At 51.4% G+C, this 19,859-nt stretch overlaps 1 protein-coding gene across 1 annotated transcript in view; it reads left to right on the top strand.

The window, feature by feature from the left end:
• Positions 1-19,859, top strand: part of RNF43 (ring finger protein 43) — a 117,450-nt gene that overhangs the window by 46,477 nt on the left and 51,114 nt on the right. The window contains exon 2 of the mRNA XM_026658527.2: positions 17,502-17,624. Within this exon, the coding sequence (XP_026514312.1) occupies positions 17,502-17,624 (123 nt within the window). The remainder of the gene's footprint in view (positions 1-17,501; positions 17,625-19,859) is intronic.

The following is a 19,859-nucleotide window of genomic DNA, read 5'->3' as shown; positions in this document are numbered from 1 at the left end:
GTCGGGCGCGTACTATGGCGCTAGAAATTGCTGTGTAGGTCTGGGGCCCTCCCCCCTCAAAGGGTCCTAGAGCCCGGGCTCTAACCCGAGCCCAAATGCCTCCAGCACAATTAAACTGCCCATTAGCCTGAGCCCAAATGTCCACACGGCAATTTTTCAGCCCCAGCACCCACACCCCACAAACCTGAGTCAGCTGACCAAGGCCAGCCGCAGGGTTGTAGACTTACCCTGAGAGGTCCCACAGACTGGAGGGATGTCTACCCCCTTCTCCCCAGGCCCATGGCCCGAGTCAGTATTCACAATAGCTTTACTGGTCTGGCACATCAACATGCAGGTGCACAATGCAATTGTGTCGCCAGTTAGGCACCCAGTTGTCTTGTAGACCAGCAGCATGGCTCTGTGGCCATGTAGTTCTGCTGTACATTTCCTGCCATGGACTTGTGGTGGGCTTGCCCAGCCAGAGATGGCCAGTGTGAGCTCCCTGCTGGAAGGGAGCCTGGGGAGCAGGGAATGCATTCACCTGCCCTTTGGAAATCTGAGTGATAGTCACATTTACAGCACAGCCAAGTGAGAGACCTCTGCCAGGGCTCAGGCCTCACTGCCCTGGTGCTGCATGCACATAAGCAGGGACGTTCTCTCTCTGTCGGCTCCAAGGATCTCACAATCTGGGTTAGTGACAAGACACAACAGGTGGTGGAAATAAATGAGTCAGGTGGGGCTGAGGTATTTCTAAAGTGCCTGACACAGCGGTGTCTCAGCCCTGAAGCTTAGCTCCTCAGTGCACCTCTGGCAGGCTGCCTGGACTTTCTGCTTCGGGCCCTCTGGGGTTGGCAGGATGCTTTCTGTGTTTGTTGTCCCAAGGTTCCCCTGCCCCAGCGACTCCTCTGCCCCAGCCTGGCATTTTCAATAGCTGTCCCCTACTGCCACTGAGCACACAGGCAGATCCCCTATCAGCCAGAGCCTTGGCAGGGGGCAGCAGACAATGCCATTCGCACTAAGCGGCTGTAACTGCTGGCACAGGAGAGGCTCCCAGGCCCAGCCTGTGGGTGCAGCCCACCTGGGTGTGCAGAATTGCTGCAATGCCTTGGACATGGGCTGGAATAAAGGGGAGGGATAGCTGAGTGCTGGCATGTCCATGAGGAAGGGATCGCGGGGGAAGCCCTGGTCAGTAAACTGGGCCCAGACTCTAGGACGAGGTTCCTCATTTCTGTGACCTCTGGTGGAAATTCTGCAGCAGCTTCAGCTAAACTGACGAAGGCAGAGCACGGAGCATACAGCATCCGCTGCCCTTGGGGCTGCGTGAGGGGAAGGAAGCTCTTCTATCTGAATGGCGTCCGCATCTGGAGGCACTCAGCTTTGTTACATTCTTGGCTACAGTCTTTCCTTTGTAGCCCTTTGTGCTGTGAAGAAAGCCAGCAAATGGCAACTGAGTGTGAGTGGCACAGAGACGTCTGCCTGAGCTTGCCAACAGCTCACCTAGTGCCTCCTCGGGGACTCAGCTTTCCACACTGCAGCAGACTGGACATTGACCAGAGTCATGTCTGGTTTCACTGCTGCTGTTCAGAGCAAGCAGACAGGACTCAGGTGCTGGTGTGGAGGGCTCTGAGCAGCAGTGGAGGCAGTGGAGCTAGTCTCTGAGGAGCCAAGCTCAAAAACCGATACTGAGGGAGGAGTACCTTAGCAAAGACCCTCCACCCAGCCTCAGAGGCCAGGAGACTGTGGGGCGAGAGCTGGAGCAGAGAGGAAATGCTCCTTCTCCCTCCCAGCAGCCAGAAAGGGAATGGGATGATGAGGCGGGGGACACATTTATCAGACATCTCATATCGACCAGGTGGAGACTGGCATGATAGATGGAGCCCCCAGGCAGGGCTGAGGAAGAGCACCCTTGCAGGAATCCCAACACCCTCCCCTTCAGCTGAGTTTGGCCTCTCTCTTGGGCATTGGCCTGGACACTGGGGCCTCCTGGTTCACATCAGTCTCTGTAGGTACAGCCTTCTGGCAGTTAAATTCCAACACCCACTGGGTGATTGCATTAGTTTGATGAGATGGGGGGGATTAGTAGGAGGGAGAGATTGGGGGGCTACGTTATACGAAATTGGCAGGACACAGCTGGTTCGGTCTTCTGAAATGCAGGGGGCATGGCTTTGGTGCGGGTGGAGGGTGTGTTTCACCTTGGTGAACAGGCTTAGTTTTTGGACTAGAAGGTGTCAGGTATTGTCCAAAGTCTCTGGATGCCCCGGAGCCCTTTGGAGAATCTGGGCCTACCTGTGCGTCTCCACACGGAGCAGCGTGAGAGTGGGAAGGGAAATGCTGGCAGGAAGGCTGTGAGGGACTGGGCTTTGCCCACACTATACACAGAACCAATCAGCCACACTGCTTGAGTCTCACAACACTCCCCGTATGAGGGTGCCAAGGAAGAGCTCCTTGAGGCGCTGCCTGGCTGGGGAGCCAGAGAGGTCACCTGCCTGGAGACAAATCTGGGTGAGGTTCAGAGTGTTCAGACAGGAAATCCCCAGCTAGAGCATCAAGGCACATTCCTACTTTTGTGCCATTACTGAAAAGATTAAGTAAGCTTGATCCCAAGACCAGCCCCTGAGGAACTCCACTGGCAACCTCCTTCTGGCCTGGTAATTTACCTTTCAGCACATCTCAGTGCCCTCTCTTTCTCAGCCTGCTCCTTACCCTCCATACAGTTCCTGTCCCAATTCCCATTTTCTTCAGTGTAATTAATAATTTCCCATTTGGTACCTTGTTGAACGTTTTAATGAAGTCCAGCTATATTAGATCTACTGTACTTCCATTATCTAGAGAATCAGTTATCTTATCAAAGCAAGAGCTCATGTTAGTCTGGCACAATCTACCTTTGATAAAGCCATGTTGCATTTTCTCCCATTTTCCATGTACCTCCATGTCTTTAATTGGTCTTTCATCCACAATTTGCTCAAAATCCTTGCATACTACTGAGATCAGACTGTAGTTGCCTGGATCACATTTTCCCCCTGTCTTATATATAGGTACTACCTTTGCTATTCTCTGCCCACATTACCATTCCTAATTTGATAGATTGTAAATCCTGTAGCAAGGAATTTTAATCAATCTCATGTGCCAGTTCTTTCAGTGTTCTGGGATGGAGATTATCCGGTGACCCTGACTTGAGTGCATACATCTCTTTGAGCTTTGCTTCCACCTTTGATGTGGTAATTTCCATTTCTATACACTCATTCCAATCATCCAGCCTACTTTTGCCTGCATGGGCTATGTCATCATCCTTATTGAAGGCTGAGGCAAAACCCAACAGAGGGCCTGAATGACACACGGTTGACTCCTTAAGGTATTTAGGCACCTAAAGATGCAGAGAAGTGCTTAGTGAGAGTTAGGCACTGACCTAGGTGCTTTGCACATGTCTCCTGGGGCAGACTGCAATTGTGGCCACAGCTCAGAGAACTGGGGAAGTCTGAGGAAGCGAGTTCCCGTGGACACAGCAGGGAGAAACGTATTGAGGAGACAACCAGTCCTAAGCTGGACCTGCTGCAGTGTTTCTTCAGGTGGTGTAAGCAGAAGAGTAACTAAGGGCACGTCTTCACTACCCGCCGGATCGGTGGGTAGCAATCGGTCTATCGGGGATCGACTTATCACGTCTAGTGACGACGCGATAAAATCGATCCCTGATCACTCTGCCGTCGACTCCGGAAATCCACTGCAGCAAGAGGCGGCAGCGGAGTCGACGACGGCGCGGCAGCGGTCGACTTGCCGCCGTCCTCACAGCCAGGTAAGTCGACCTAAAATACACCACTTCAGCTACGTTATTCACGTAGCTGAAGTTGCGTATCTTAGGTCGACCTCCCGCTGTAGTGTAGACCTAGCCTTAGAGAGACACGCGTCAATCATTGGGGTTCTAATTCCTTCAGCTAAGGCTGGCGCTGGGGTTGGCACTCAGCCCAGCAGTGAGGAGAGGGCTCCCACAGGGTTCCACCTCCTTATTTCCAGTTCTGCCAAATTCACCTTGACTCCAGCATCCTTTCTGCCTTGAAACTGGACTTTGCTTTTGAGGAGATCCTGGGTCCTCTCTCCATTCTGCCCCTCTCAACTTGCTTTGCTTTAAGAGGACACGGCCATGATTATTACTACTGCCTTAGACAGCTGCCAGGAACTCGCTTAGGCCTTGTCTGCACAGACGTTTTGCCCCTATTTCACTGGCATGCTTTTGCTACTATGCAATTAAATTGGTGCAGAACCTGAGTGCAACCAATGCTTTATACGAACATGTAAGTTACACAAGGGAATTATAAAGCTGTGTTTAGAATACCTGAAAGCTGCAGTGCTATGATCTGGGCAGGTCTGTAATCCTTGGGTGCTGCCACTTTGATCACTCTGAAAAGAAACCACCAGGTGTTCTGGCATCACAGCAGGAAGACCAGAGAGACAGGAGTTACTGGGGACAGTGACAGGAGATTGCCCCAGCTCTGTATCTGACAATGTAAATAGTCCCTGGCTGCACACACTGAGCCAGCCCTCTGCTCCTGATCAAATACAAATCTCCCTTCCAAAGCTCTGTGGAAATCTCCTGCTGTTCCGGGTGATGCTGCCTCCAGCTCTGCTTTCCCCACTGCATGCGGACGGAGGAGTTCTGGCTGGCCACACGGCAGCTTCCTGAGTCCCTATTTCGTATTGAAATAGTTTCCAGATAGGGCACGTACATTACAAGAGCGTTAGCCATGTCTGAAGCTGGAATAAGTGAGGAGAAACTGCTTGTATCCCATTATATTTCCCTATCCAAAGGCGGTGTCCCTAAGCCTTCATAGAATCATAGAAGATTAGGGTTGGAAGGGACCTCAGGAGGTCATCTAGTCCAACCCCCTGCTCAAAGCAGGACCAATCCCCAGACAGATTTTTACCCCAGATCCCTAAGTGGCCCTCTCAAGGATTGAACTCACAACCCTGGGTTTAGCAGGCCAATGCTCAAACCACTGAGCTATCCCTCCCCCCAAAAATGTGAGCAGAGGAGACAGAAGCCACAACAAGGCACCACTGGGAGTTGAACCCATGATTTTCTGTTTACTAGACAAGTGCTTTAGCCAGTTAAGCCATGGTACCTGCCAAAGCCTTCTCTGGCCGCAGCCAGGGGACATACCCAGGCCCAGCCTAGAAAGTTCCCTGGCTGAGCTTTCACTGAGATGGTGCGAGGTCCTGAGCATGGGTCCAAGCTTTTCCCCGGCGAGTGGATTCTGGGGCTCACTAGCCAAGAACTGGTTCTGCCCAGTTTTTGTCTCACTCAAGATTATAAGGACCAGATTTTCAGAAGTGTCGGAGACCCACCGTCCACTCGACCCCGACATGCTGAGCTCTGTGGGAAAACCTGCTTCTAAAAGAAAATCATAGGCTCTGCCTGGGACGGGGGATGGGCCCATCGGCCACATCTCTGCTCCTGCCGTCCTGAATGGTGGCCATTGCTTGCTCCGAGAGCGAGGCAGAGGGGTGGTCAGAAAAGGTGCAAATCACGTTCTGGGACTCTGCACCAGTGGCTACCTGGCAGCAGGTTTAGCCTCTGCTCATTTCATTTGGGGATTTGGCTAGTTCCATTCCACTAATTCCACCCGTGGTTTAGTTCGGAGCCAATCAGTCCATTTAGGGTCAGCTGTAGATTTTCTGACACACATCAGTGCGTAGGTACTCACATGAATAGGCTTCAGTGGGAATAGGGGCTCTGAGCTTGGCCAGTACTCCTGCTGTTTTGCTGCTGTTGGTGCTCAGGGCCGGCTTTAGGCACCGCGGGGCCCGATTCAAAGGAGATGCTGCCGAAGTCCCACCGCTGTCTTCGGCAGCAGCTCAATCGCTGCCGAGGAGGAAGGACCCGCCGCCAAAATGCCGCCAAAGACAGCGGCAACGATTGAGTTGCCGCCGCCGACAGTGGCAGGACTCCGGCGGCAGCTCCTTCGGGACGTTGCGGAGCCCTCTTAGGGGCGCAGGGCCCGATTCCGGGGAATCGGCTGAATCGCCTTAAAGCCGGCCCTGTTGGTGCTCTCATATTAACTTGCTCTGACTAGTGTGCCAGGCACACCCTCTGTGCCAGCAGCCACCCGGCAGGACAGGGACAGACCAACAGCAGAAATTTTCTGTGCAAAGCGCCTTTGCTTGGCAAGGGAGCTTAGCCAGACCACAGGGACAAACAGACCCACAACTGGCCCCTCACAATATAGAATAAAAATGAGGGTCTCTGCATTATCCTAACCATTAATCCCACAACAACTGCCCTCTTGGCTTCCTGGCTGGATTCTTACATCACCCCTCTCACTCCACTGCTAGCATTTCACTCACACACCCAGCCCCTTTGGGAGCTGGTGAAGCAACTTGCAATTATTAATCATGTGGTAAGCCAAGGAGGCCCAGACAGGCTCAGGGCCCCATTGTGCTGAGCATTAGATGCACACAGAACAAAGAGACAGACCCTGCCCCAAAGAGCTTCCAAGCAGCCCTACCAGCTGATCACAGCTCCTGAGCAATCCCAGAAATGTGCTCGCCTCTCAGGAATTCAGCATAGCCTGTGGTGGAACCAGCCCTCTAACCTTGCCCCCAGGGTCTGTCTACACTGTGTAGTAAACCTGAGTCCATGTGACCCACACTTCCAAACCTGTTCTTTGTAAGGTTCACCTGTGAGTACGCACAATGTATTGCTATGGACGCCTCATACCTGTGCTAGCACATCCATACTGTAGTATGCAGACGTGTCAGAAGCTTTGGCTTCTGGGGAGCGTATCCCAGGATTCTTAGCACCCTTACTAGCTCCAGAGCTTGATTTGTGATGTATTGTGGGAGAACTTGTCTGTCCCTCCCATGGCACTTGCCTGAAGTGCTCTTAGCCCACCAACACATCCAGCTGAGCCATTTTGCATATTCCCTGCAACAGGAGTCAGCACCGTGGCTCCAGCACTGGTCACAGGTTCCTTGCTATTTCAGGATTCAGACAGAGCATCTGCGAGGTGCTGGTGGAGATTTCGGTATTTGTCCTGTTGAAGGCAGCTCTGAGAGGAGAGTACAGCCATGGCATCCACAGCCCAGTTGATGCAGCGGATGCCTGCTGCCAGTGCTGCAGACTCTCCATAGGTAGCAGCTCCTGGAGCAGGGCCACAAGCACAGACTGGTGGGATCACATTGTTCTGTGGACCTGGGATGACCAACAGATGCTCCAGAACTTTTGCCTGAAGAAGCAGATGTTCCTGGACCTGTGTGAGCACTATGCACTGACCTTTCAGCACCAGGACACACATGAGGGAAGCCATACCAGTCCATAAGCAGGTTGCTATAGCCATCTGGAAGCTGGCTATTCCAGACTGCTACCAGTCCATGGCAAACCAGTATGTTGTTGGCAAGTCAACTGTGGGGGTTCAGGTATTGGAAGTTTGCAAGGAGGTCAGGACTGTGGTTTACCCGAAAGTGGTGGGCATAAACAATGCTACTGAAATAAGTGCCAGCTTTGAGAGACTGGGCTTTCAAAACTGCACTGGGGTTATTGATGGGACTTACGTACCCATAACTTTTTCTCCAAAAGGAGCAAATGAGTACAAACTATAAAGGCTAATACTCCATCATTATGCAGGCTTTGGTCAACCACAGAGGCGGGTACAGGGGCACCAATGTGGGATGTACTGGCAAGGTGCATGGTGAACAGAAAATATCATGTTGCCTCTATATAAATCCATGGTACGCCCACATCTTGAATACTGTGTGCAGATGTGGTCACCCCATTTCAAAAAATTGGAATTGGAAAAGGTTCAGAAAAGGGCAACAAAAATGATTAGGGGGATGGAACAGCTTCCGTATGAGGAGAGATTAATAAGACTGGGACTTTCCAGCTTGGAAAAGAGACGACTAAGGAGAGATATGATTGAAGTCTATAAAATCATGACTGGTGTAGAGAAAGTAGATAAGGAAGTGTTGTTTACTACTTCTCATAACACAAGAACTAGGGGTCATCAAATGAAATTAATAGGCAGCAGGTTTAAAACAAATAAAAGGAAGTATTTCTTCACACAACGCACAGTCAACCTGTGGAACTCCTTGCCAGAGGATGTTGTGAAGGCCAAGACCATAACAGGGTTCAAAAAAGAACTAGATAAATTCATGGAGGATAGGTCCATCAATGGCTATTAGCCAGGATGGGCAGGAATGGTGTCCCTAGCCTCTGTTTGCCAGAAGCTGGGAATGAGCGATTGGGAATGATTACCTGTTCTGTTAATTTCCTCTGGGGCACCTGGCACTGGCCACTGTCGGTAGACAGGATACTAGGCTGGATGGACCTTTGGTCTGACCCAGTAGGGCCATTCTTATGTTCTTATGTTATGTTCTTATGTCAGGTTTTTTTCAAAGATCAGAACTTCACCTCCATGAACAAGCAGGGACCTTACTGCCTCTTGATGACAGTGTTACAAATGGAATCTGTCTCCACAGTTATTCTAGGGCAGTGACTCTCAACCTTTCCAGACTACTGTACCCCTTCAGGAGTCGGATTTGTCTTGCGTACCCCCAAGTTTCACCTCACTTAAAAACTACTTACTTACAAGTCAGACATAAAAATACAAAAAGTGTCACAGCACACTGTTACTGAAAAAATGCTTACTTTCTCATTTTTACCATATAATTAATAAATAAAGCAATTGGAATATAAATATTGTACTTACATTTTATACAGCAGCATAAACAAGTCATTGTCTGTATGGAATTTTAGTTTGTACTGACGTAACTAGTGCTTTTTATGTAGCCTGTTGTAAAACTAGGCAAATATCTAGATGAGTTGATGCTGGAAGACCTCTGAGTACCCCTGGGTTACGCATACCGCTGGTTGAGAACCACTGTTCTAGGGGACCTCACGTATCCCCTTCTGCCATGGTGTGATGGGGTGTACAATCCCCACACTGGGTAACAAGGGGTTAAGGAACTGCTCTGGGCCCAGCCAGCCCCACCCTGCCACACCTGTAGGAAATGCACCAACTGGAAGAGGAGTTAAAAGGCAGGGGAGCAGCTCACTTAGGGCAGACCAGGGAAGAGAGCAGAGCCGAGCCGAGCCGAGCCGAGCCGAATCGAATCGAATTGAATCAAATCGAATCTGTCCCCTAGATAACTGCTGTGATGGGGCCAGGCCAGATGGCTATAGTAAAGTAGTGAGGAACAGGTATGTTAGCCCCAGGCTAAACAAATCCCTGGTACCATGGTAACCAAATGGCAGTTGCTCCAGGTTAATCAAGACAGCTGGGGCCAATTAAGATCCTTCCAGAAAGCAGTGGAGACAGCTAGGTTGATTGGGACACCTGAAGCCAATCAGGGGCTGGCTGAAACTAGTTAAAAGCCTCCCAGTTAGTCAGGGAGGTGTGCATGTCAGGAGCTGTGGGAGGAAGTTGCGCTGTTGGAGAGACTGAGCAGTACACACCATATCAGGCACAAGGAAGGAGGCCCTGAGGTAAGGGGGAAGTGGAGCTTGAGGAAGTGGGGGCTGCTGTGGGGAAGTAGCCCAGGGAATTGTATGTGTCTTGTTTCTAAAAGGTCAGCTACCATAGCTGCTATTATTAGGGTCCCTGGGCTGGAGCCTGGAGTAGAGGGTGGGCCTGGGCTCCCCTCTTTATCCCCCTGATTAATCACTGAGATTGAGAGACAGAGACTGCAAGGGAGGATAGCTTCTCCTCACCTTCCTCGCTGGCTTATGATGAAAATGGCTCAGTAGGCTGTGACCCTTGTCTCTAGAGAGAGAAGGGCTATGTGGAGGGTCACAGTGAGCCTCTGAGGCTAGCAAAATCTGCCAGGAAATGTGGGACCCACGGAGACCAGGACAGAGCTTTGCCACACTGTCCAAAGGTCCTTTTCTGAGGAAAGGGAGGACCTGCTGCAGGGACAGCCTGAGAGAGAAGCAGGGGACAGTCTTAGGACTGAGCTGTCCCAGGAGGGGGGCTGTGCCACGGGGGTGGGGGGAGAGAGAGAGAGAGAGAGCACTACCCTGGTACAGGCAGCAGCCAGAAGGTGCTTTGTGGTGAGCAGACACCCTTCATGCTGCCTAGTCCCAGACGGTGATGTTGGGACAATCGCAGGATGGGGGGAGTGATAGGAAGCTGTCCAGGGAGGGTGGCCTCAAGCAACCCTGGCTGTCAGATCACTGACAGCTCTCAAAGGGCTCTGGGTCAAAGTCTGGTGGAGAGGGAGAGCTCACACTCCCCCCCCCCCCAACTACCCCCCCATCATTACATATGGTTTGTGAAACCATTCCCTGACTTCAGAGGCTGGCAAAGAAGGTTCAGTTACATGCTCAGTAGCTGTACGATGGTCAGGTGGAATGCGCATTTGGAAGGTTGAAGTCAAGATGCTGCTACCTTCAGAACCATTTGGATGCCAGTGTTGTGAATACCAGCTGCATTATTGTGCTCTGCTGTGCACTGCATAATGTGTGCGAGATGAAAGGTGAACCGATTCACCAGGAGCGGAATTAAGGCACTGTTGGATTGCAGGAACGTTACATGCAATCAGAAAATGCACCTATCACTGTTGGGGCAGGATCCAGGGACAGCAGTGATGGTTTGTGCACCCCCATGATGTATTTGCAGGGTGCTAAGGATGATGGAGAATGAAGTAATATAGTTACTCTACACTTAAATTACCCCACACTTATCCTCTTGATTTTTAAGGCAATCTCATAATTTTGGGGGGATCTAACTCATGATTTTTGAATGCTTGAGGTTAGCAATACTCTTATTCATACAAATCAGTACAAGTTTTCTATCACAATATTCATTGCAACAGGCTTCATGGGCACAGCAAAGCAAGGTGCAAAACAACTTGCCATCACAGGCCTCTTCCAAGATTGGGGGCTGGCATTCCAAAATAAAGGGGAAAAGATTTTATCATTGTTACCATGGAGACTGGACTAAGAACAATAACTACTTGTTAATTTTCTCAGCTCCCCCAAGTCCTCCACCTAAAGTACATTGACTCTCAAGGACAGTCTCCCGTAGATTAGTACATAGAAATTCATTCATTACACTTTATTGATGACTATAACAGTATGATCAAAGGGCCAAGCTCTGATTTTGGTGACCCCAGTGGGGAAATGTATTTTAGTGGGGGGCACTAGATTCACACGTGGGTGACTGAGAGCAGAATGTTGCCCTTATTCTACAAGGTTTAGAGGACCGATAAGGGAGCCGTTGAGCTTCAGCAGGGAACTTTACCTTGTTACGTTCCGAGCGTGGCAGCTCCGAGCAGAGAGCAATAATACAGGAGTGGATAGGCTCATTTCACCCAGAGCCAGAGGCTGCCGCACTCCTTCGGATCTCACTTACATCTCGTTCTCATCACAGGGTCTCATGCACAATTATACAAGCCACACATAGCAAAGAAGCACTCGTGCATGAAGTGAACCTCCCCTGGAGTTCTCTCTAGCTCGCACATAAGCTGTGTCAGCCCCCAGGCCCAGGGATGGACACGGCAGCTCAGTTTACAGGGCCCCTCGTTTTCCATTAGGTTCCAGAGAATGGGCCAGATAAGTGCAATGGTTTCAGTGATCAGATCTGAGCATGTCCAGGATAGCTGGGATCCTGAACTGCCCAGTGTTTTTTGCTGCACTGGTTTGTAACAAAGCAGCCACGTGGCTCTTGGCCCAGGCGGGTTATGGAAACACCTGCATGCTACAGCACCCAGGAGCTAGGGGCTGGAAGAACAGATCAGGCCACAGCGAGCTTTGGACAGGCCTGGTGGGGACATGGTGCAAGGCCCCAGGGGACTCCCATAACAATGGGCCATACAAGCGCTGCAGTCACAGTCACTGACCCACACAGCAGAGTGCTGGGCTCCAGCAGCCCCCTACCTCCCACTACCCTGGAAGCCAGGTCGCTGCTGTCCCTGAGGGGCTGAGTCAGTCAAGGGGTTGGCTGCTTGCCCTCAGGGAAGAGAGGAACTCCAGGCCTCTCCCCCCAGCATTCTGGTCCCAGGGCCCCACCAGCCCCAGGGACAATCTTCTGCATTTCCTGGGGTCATAGTTGGTTTCCTAGCCCTTGCTAGCATCACCAGGCCCAGTGCAGCAGTGGGGCTGGGCCACTCCTGGCCTGAACAAGGGTATCACAGAGGCATGAAGGGCTTGTGCTCCCTACCTCCCAAAAGAAACAAAGAGTGAAGCCCAGCGCTGCTGGGCCGGCATTCTGGGGAAAGGCCCAGCCCTGTCTAGTCTGGGGCTGGGGGTGATTAGTGCCATGTGGATCTTACAGAGCTAAACACCAAGCAGGGAAACCCTCACTGCACAGTAGCCCAGTGCAAAGGGACTGTAGGCCTCCTCTGGCAATGCTCCTGCTCAGGGAGCCCCCCCACAGCCACCCGCCACTGCACGAGCCTCTCTCAAGGGCAAGAGAAAGTTTGGCCTGGCTCTTACTAAGCCTGTACTGTTCCTCCCCTGGGGCTGGGCCCATCCAGGCAAGGCAGGTTGGGACACAAACAAGCAGGCCTCTGGGTTTCCCGAATCAGTGCTGGCAGCCCAGCAGGTTTAGGATCTGGGAGGCCCAAGGCTGAGGTGAGTCAGGGGGTGGAGGTGACACTCCCTCCCTGCCCCCCATGGGAGCTGGCCTCAGCTCCACCGTGCGAGCCTGGCACGAGCCACCTGGCATCGCCGCAAGGCCCCCTGAATGTTCCTCCATGTCCCTGTAAGGGGGCGCGCCCCACAATTTGAAAACCTCTGCTGTAGTATTTTACCTTTCATAGCTGGTTCAGGTACCCCATCACCACAGTGCCCTTGGCACCCTATCCCCCACCAGTCTCAAAGTCGCCTAGAAATGAAGGTAGCTTGTTTAAATCATTAATAAAAATGGTACAATGGGCCTGTCTCAATACTGAGCCCCATGAAACTCCCCTCCTCCTGAGCCTCCAGGAGGGACACCCTACATTCCAGCCCTCTAACCAGCCCTTTACCTATCTGAGTGCTGTAGCATCACACCCAGGGTGTGGCTGTGTGACCTAGACTATCGTGTGCGGCTTTAGGTGATTCTTTGGGCAGCCCAGGTGATGATGATTGATGCTGACTATTATTTTATTTTATTAGCTGAGGGAAGCTGTCAGAAGCCCTGCCAGGTGGGGCCGTCATACTGGGTGCAGGACAGACCCAGTCCCTGCTCCAGCGAGCTCGGGGGCATGGTGTAAGGAAATGGGGCATTCCAGGCTGGCAGAGGGGGCCAGGTGAAACGCGAGCAAAGCCAGTAAGTCGCTAGGGGCGGTGTTCTGCAGGGCTTTGAATGGGAGGCTGAAGAGCCTCGTGGTGGAGGAGGGGGAGGATGCCAGGAGGAGGGTGACCTGGAGAGGCAGGGATGAGGAATCAGGTGGCAGCACATGGAACTAATCGAATGCATTGGCAAGTTTTCTAGGAGCAAATAATTAAATCGTCAATCAAAAATGTAGGTTTTGGGGTTTGTTTTTTGTTTTTTTGTATCCTTAACATAGGAGGGAGAGGAAGGCAAAGCCCTGGGGGAGTGAAAGAGTCCTGGTTGGGATAGGAGGCCTCGGGGAGGGAGGGGATTGAGAGCTCTCCATCAGGAGAGGTGTAAGTTAGGGGCCTGGATGACTGTAATTTATTTCCTTTTCATTATATGGTTGGCTTTGATCATGTCCTTCCAGAGTTTGGGGTGGCAGGGATGCTGGTTTCATTCTGTTGTGATCCATGAGCACAGCAGGGATTGCTGCACTGGGCGAGCTGGTGCAGGTCTGCTTTGTTCTTTCTCCACCAGTTTTGTGGGCTGCAGCAGATGCTCACAGTTGTTTCTCTTTTATTTTTCATTCCTTGTTTCCTTACTCTAGGAATTTTCCCCACTGCACTCTCCGCTGGCAAAGTCTCACTCCCATTTTGTAGGAACACAGGAATTCCAAGCCTGCCTCACAACTGAGGTCCATCTAATCCAGTGCCCTTTGGCTGACAGTGGCCAGCACTGTGCTTCAGAGGAAGCCACAGAAACCCCACAGTGGCAGCTGCGGAATACTCTGTACCCATGAATGTCATCCTGATCCCTCAAAGTCTGAGATCGGCATCAGCCCTGAACCAGAAGGGTGTATCTCCTGGGGTTCTCTTTCTTCCAAAACTTTTCTTTTAGCATTAACTATTGTGACTCTGGATGCTCTTGTAATACCGATACACGTCTAGTCCTTTGAATCTTGCTAAATTCTTGGCTTCAATAACTTCCTGTGGCAGTGAGTTCCACAGTTTAATTATGTATTGTGTGAAAAAGTATTTCCTTTTCTCAGTTTTGAATTTGCTGCCTTTCAATATTATCGAATGCTCCCCTTGTTCTCATTATGTGCCCTCAATCTATCATCTCTACACCATTAATTATTACATCTTTTTATTATGTCCCCAGTGTTGCCAACTCCGGTGATTTTTTTTTTTTTTGTGAGTGTCCCAATATTTGGTATTCTTCTTAAAGGCCCAAGATCTAGAGTTGGTTAATTGTGTGGGAATCTCAGCTTTCATTAAAATGTACATTTCTAGCAGCCCTCCTGGTTGCCGAGAAAAGCTTGAAAATGATCTTGGTGTAACCTAAAGCAGCATTTTTCAAACTTCGGGTTGTGACCCAGTACTGGGTCATGGTCTGTCAGGCACTGGGCTGCTCTGGTCAGCACCGCCGACCAGGACGTTAAAAGTCCCATTGGTGGTGCTGCCTGGCTAAGGCAGGCTAGTGCCTACCTGTTTCGACACTGAGCTGTGCCCCGGAAGCAGCCAGCAGCGGGTCCAGCTTCTAGGCAGGGTGGCCATGGGACTCTGCACGCTGCCCCCTGCCCTGAGCACCGGCTCTGGGGAACTGGGGGGGGCGGTGCCTGTGGGTGAGAGTCGTGCAAAGCCGCTTGCTCACCTCCGCCTAGGAGCCGGACCTGCTGCTGGCCACTTCCGGGGCGCAGCGCAGTCCGCGGTGCCAGGACAGGCGGGAAGTCTGCCTCTGCACCCTGGCTGTGCCACTGACCAGGAGCCACCGGAGGTAAGTCCTCACCCCAATCACCTGCCCCAGCCCTGAGCCCCCCAAACCTGGAACCCCTTCCTGCACCCCAAATCCCTCATCCCCGGCCCCAGCCCAGAGCCCCTCCCACACTCTGAACCCCTCACCCCCAGCTATGTTGGGTCGTGGGCATCAACAATATTCTTCAACTGGGTCCCCAGAAAAAAAGTTTGAAAACCACTCACCTAAAGGCTCAGACATCAACAGCCGTCAGGCAAGTTGCAAGTTATGGCAACTTCTCTGGCCAGAGTAGAGCATGTACTGTCTATGCCGCCATCCACTTCTGCCTCTAGCTCCATCCCCAATATGCCCCCCGCATGAGGGCTTGTATCTTGCATGGGGGAGAGGCAGTGCCTGGGCTGGGGCACTCTCCCCCAGCTGGCTGGTTACAGCAGTGTACAGGGCCAGGATTCATCCTCCTACTTTTAAGTTTGCAGAATCTGCAGCACTGAATGCCACAGAGGGCAAGGCCCTTGCAGCAGAATTTGCTGTGGATCACACAAGCTTCTTTGCATGCAGCTATATTGACACTCCAGGTAGGGTTGTCAATTTTGGTTGGATGTATTCCTGGAGGTTTTATCACATGACATAATCTTTAATTAAAGATGAATCTTTAATTCCTGGACACTCCAGGACAATTCTGGAGGGTTGGCAACCTTCCCTCAGGTCTGAGAATCTTGCCCAAGTTCATAATCATCCTCATTCTTTGTGGTTCACTGAACTCTCCCACTTATTTCCCTTACTCCAGTGTGCTAAAAAAGCTTTTATTCTCCAGTAGCCTACATATTTAGACACTTTTCTTATTTCATAACAACTAAGCACCTCTCCCACAATAATTTACCGACACAACACCCGGGGATGGGGCAGGATTTCACAGACAGGGAGCTGAGGTGCAGCGAGATAGGATTGCTTGCCCAAGGTCACGGGAAGGCTGTAGTAAAGCCAAGGATTGAATTTAGTCAATTTCTTTACCACAAGACCATCCTTCCTTTCTACTCTCAGCAACAAGTGACCTGAGAAGAGCCCTCCTGGGATGTCATTATGAGAAAAAATGGCTTGATTCATAGGTGGCCAGACACGAAACTGAGCGCCCTGGGTGGCCTGGCTGGATCCCAGACACATGAAGGGTGGTACAGCGAGTTTGAGTGGGAAACAGGCCCCTGTCGCACATAACTCTGGCCAGGCAAGAGGCAGGATGTGCATCTCAGACAATAGGCTGTTGTGAGTTGGCCCCATGCCTTATGGCCCCAGAATGCATGCAGCTGTGCCTGCCCCAGCAGTTCCAGCTGTGCCCTTCTGTTCCTTACACCCCCTTCATGTCCCTGTTCCTGCACGGCTGGATAACAAGCACTGGGTTTCTGTGGCGACTATGCAGGTGGGAGCCCACCAAGCCACAGAGGCACCAGTGACTTGCATCCTCTCACGAGGCTAATTCGCACCGGGAGTTGTCTGTAGCTGCAGTCTGCATATCAGGGATGGAGTTGGTCCCAGTGGGTCTCTAGCGGTTTTGCCTCAGTGACTGACGCGGTTGCAAACTCAAAGGCAATTTGCCTTTATACATGTGGTCTGTGTGGCTTTGGGTCCAGGACTGGGGAGGGAGGGAGGCTGCCTCCATGCGATTTTATTCACATGCTCCAGAACAGTTAAAAGCCATTAATCTAAGAGGCAGAGTGGTCTAGTGGTCAGAGTAGGGGGAACCAGCCATCAGGACTCCTGGGTTCTACCCTTGGCTCTGCCACTGACTCTGTGACTTTGGACAAGCCACTACCTGCCTCTGTAACATGGGGTGATGATAGCGACCTGGTTCCTGGGGAGTGGGTGGTTGGAAGAACTGAGAGTGGCAAAGCATGTTGGGACCTTTGGATGAACGGTTCCAATCAGAGCATGCCCTGCCTGTAGGGGATTGAGCCGGGCGTTCGAGTTCCTGCTGTGGGACCCCTTGAGCTGACTCACCAGGGCATGGTAACCAGTGCTTTTCTACTCATCCCCCGCCCCCACTGCCGCTCTTGGACACTCGCCCCACTTAAGCGTTGCCTCCAACTCCGGCCAAACAGCAAAGGCTGGTTAGTGAGTGCGAAGCTTGAAGAGCAGCAGGCTCCTGCCCTACCTCAGGCTTCATTAGCCCAGCTCTCGCTGCACTGGGCAATGCACTGGAGTTTGCTGCTTTGTGAAGGAGTTTCTAAGTGAGACCTGATCTGCAAAGGCACCTGCACCCCCCTGGGCTTGGCTCCTGGCTGATGGAGACCCTCTTCCCATACGCTGTGCAATGGCTGAGATCGGCGGGCATGGCCTGGTGTACTGGTTGTGGGCAGGGGTACGCCACAGTGTGTAAATCCCACCTGGTCACTGGACTAATTGCCTGACTCTGCTCAGCTCCTTGCATGTCAGCTTAGGGATCCGCACACTACCTAGACCTAGCAGGATGGCCACTGTTTAAAATAAAAACCGACACGCCCATTGTGCTCAATGAGATCTGAGTTCCCTCCTCCTTTGTGCCCACAGTTCCACCCGCTGTCTCTGTGTAACACCAGTGAGGACGAGCACACCGGCTCCGGCTTTGTCACTATTGTCAAACTCGAGCGGCCCGATCGAGATCTGCACCCCTGTCTGTCATTGGCCAACAAGGTATGTGCATGAACGCGCTGAACGGAAACATCCTGGGCCATGGGGACTAAAGGGACAGGCAGAAATAAAGGGGAATGCAGGAGGAGTCTCTGTTCCCTTGGCAGGAGGACTGACCTGGTTTCTGTTCCCATTGGAGGGGCTCTGAGCCAGTCTGTTCCTGCACCTGGGGGCCCGGCTGGCCCTGGTATCCAAACTTCATGGCACTTGGGACTGAACAGCCTTGTAAACAGTGTAACGTTATCATAATCTGAGCCTTGGTTCTTCAGGACAGGTGACCCTTAGCCAGCATCACAAGGAAACCCTGCTCCTCTCCACAGCTTACCCACTCCCCACCCGCTGCTGCCCTTCCACACACGCTGTGTGCTCTCCTGACCGCTCCAGTCAGTTATATGTGCCCAACAGACATCAGCCACAGCCACTAGGGCCACACTTCGCAGCGCAAGGATTGTATTTTGCACCATTTATCCTGTGCACTGAATGAGGTAAGATCCCCGGAAAACATCATCTGTGGCCCTGTAATGAAAGCTGGTATTGCAATTCTTTAGAGAGAAAGGCAGAGCAAGACTCAGGGGCTGGAAGTTAAAGCCAGACAAATCCAAATTGGAAATAAGGCACAAATACTTAACAATGAGGGGGATTAACTGTTGGAACCAGTTTGGAAAGGAAGTGGTGGATTCTGTTTCTTGGTGTCTTCTAATCCAAACTGGACGACTTTCTGGAAGATGCTTCAGCCAAACACAAACGATTGGGCCCTATACAGGGGCAACGGGGTGAAACGTGATGGCCTGTACTATACAGGAGGTCAGACCACAGGCGCTAGTGGTCCCCTCTGGCTTTAAACTCTGTGAATCCAGCATACACACAAGAGGGCAGCGTTAAGGCAGAACACGGAGCTTTATGGCAGCATTTTCTTGAATTTTCAATGGTTCTGTTTGGAACAGTATTCTTGCCAGCAAGTTAAAGAAGTATGGGCTGGATGAATGGAGTATAAGGTGGATAGAAAGCTGGCTAGATTGTCGGGCTCAACGGGTAGTGATCAATGTCTCCATGTCTAGTTGGCAGCCGGTTTCAAGCGGAGTGCCCCAAGGGTCGGTCCTGGGGCCGGTTTTGTTCAATATCTTCATTAATTATCTGGAGGATGGCATGGACTGCACTCTCAGCAAGTTTGCAGATGACACTAAACTGGGAGGAGTGGTAGATACGCTGGAGGGTAGGGATAGGATACAGAGGGACCTAGACAAATTAGAAGATTGGGCCAAAAGAAACCTGATGAGGTTCAACAAGGACAAGTGCAGAGTCCTGCACTTAGGATGGAAAATCCCATTCACTGTTACAGACTAGGGACCGAATGGCTAGGAAGCAGTTCTGCAGAAAAGGACCTAGGGGTTACAGTGGACGAGAAGCTGGATATGAGTCAACAGTGTGCCCTTGTTGCCAAGAAGGCTAACAGCATTTTGGGCTGTATAAGTAGGGGCATTGCCAGCAGATCGAGGGATGTGATCGTTCCCCTCTATTCGACATTGGTGAGGCCTCATCTGGAGTACTGTGTCCAGTTTTGGGCCCCACACTACAAGAAGGATGTGGAAAAATTGGAAAGAGTCCAGCAGAGGACAACAAAAATGATTAGGGGGCTGGAGCACATGACTTATGAGGAGAGGCTGAGGGAACTGGGATTGTTTAGTCTTCAGAAGAGAAGAATGAGGGGGGATTTGATAGCTGCTTTCAACTACCTGAAAGGGGGTTCCAAAGAGGATGGATCTAGACTGTTCTCAGTGGTGGCAGATGACAGAACAAGGAGCAATGGTCTCAAGTTGCAATGGGGGAGGTCTAGGTTGGATATTAGGAAACACTATTTTACTAAGAGGGTGGTGAAGCACTGGAATGGGTTACCTAGGGAGGTGGTGGAATCTCCTTCCTTAGAGGTTTTAAGGTCAGGCTTGACAAAGCCCTGGCTGGGATGATTTAGTGGTCCTGCTTTGAGCAGGGGGTTGGACTAGATGACCTCCTGAGGTCCCTTCCAACCCTGATATTGTATAATTCTATGAACCTTGACAGCTTCCTCACTTAGTTTTTTATACGGAATTTATTCTTATTTCACATTTGTGCACAGCATTGCAGGCGAGCTTTCCAAGGTGAGGGAAATGAAGGGCCTGCACAGAGAGCTTGCAATGTAGAGTAGGGTTACCATATTTCAGCAAGCAAAAAAGAGGACGGGAGGAGCCCCGCCCTAGCCCC

This window comes from Terrapene carolina, unplaced genomic scaffold (assembly GCF_002925995.2).
Source record: "Terrapene carolina triunguis isolate 2854851 unplaced genomic scaffold, T_m_triunguis-2.0 Scaffold454, whole genome shotgun sequence".
Taxonomy (NCBI): Eukaryota; Metazoa; Chordata; order Testudines; family Emydidae; genus Terrapene; species Terrapene triunguis.
The sequence above is the reverse complement of the archived record's forward strand: the minus strand, read 5'-3'. Positions and strand labels throughout refer to the sequence as shown.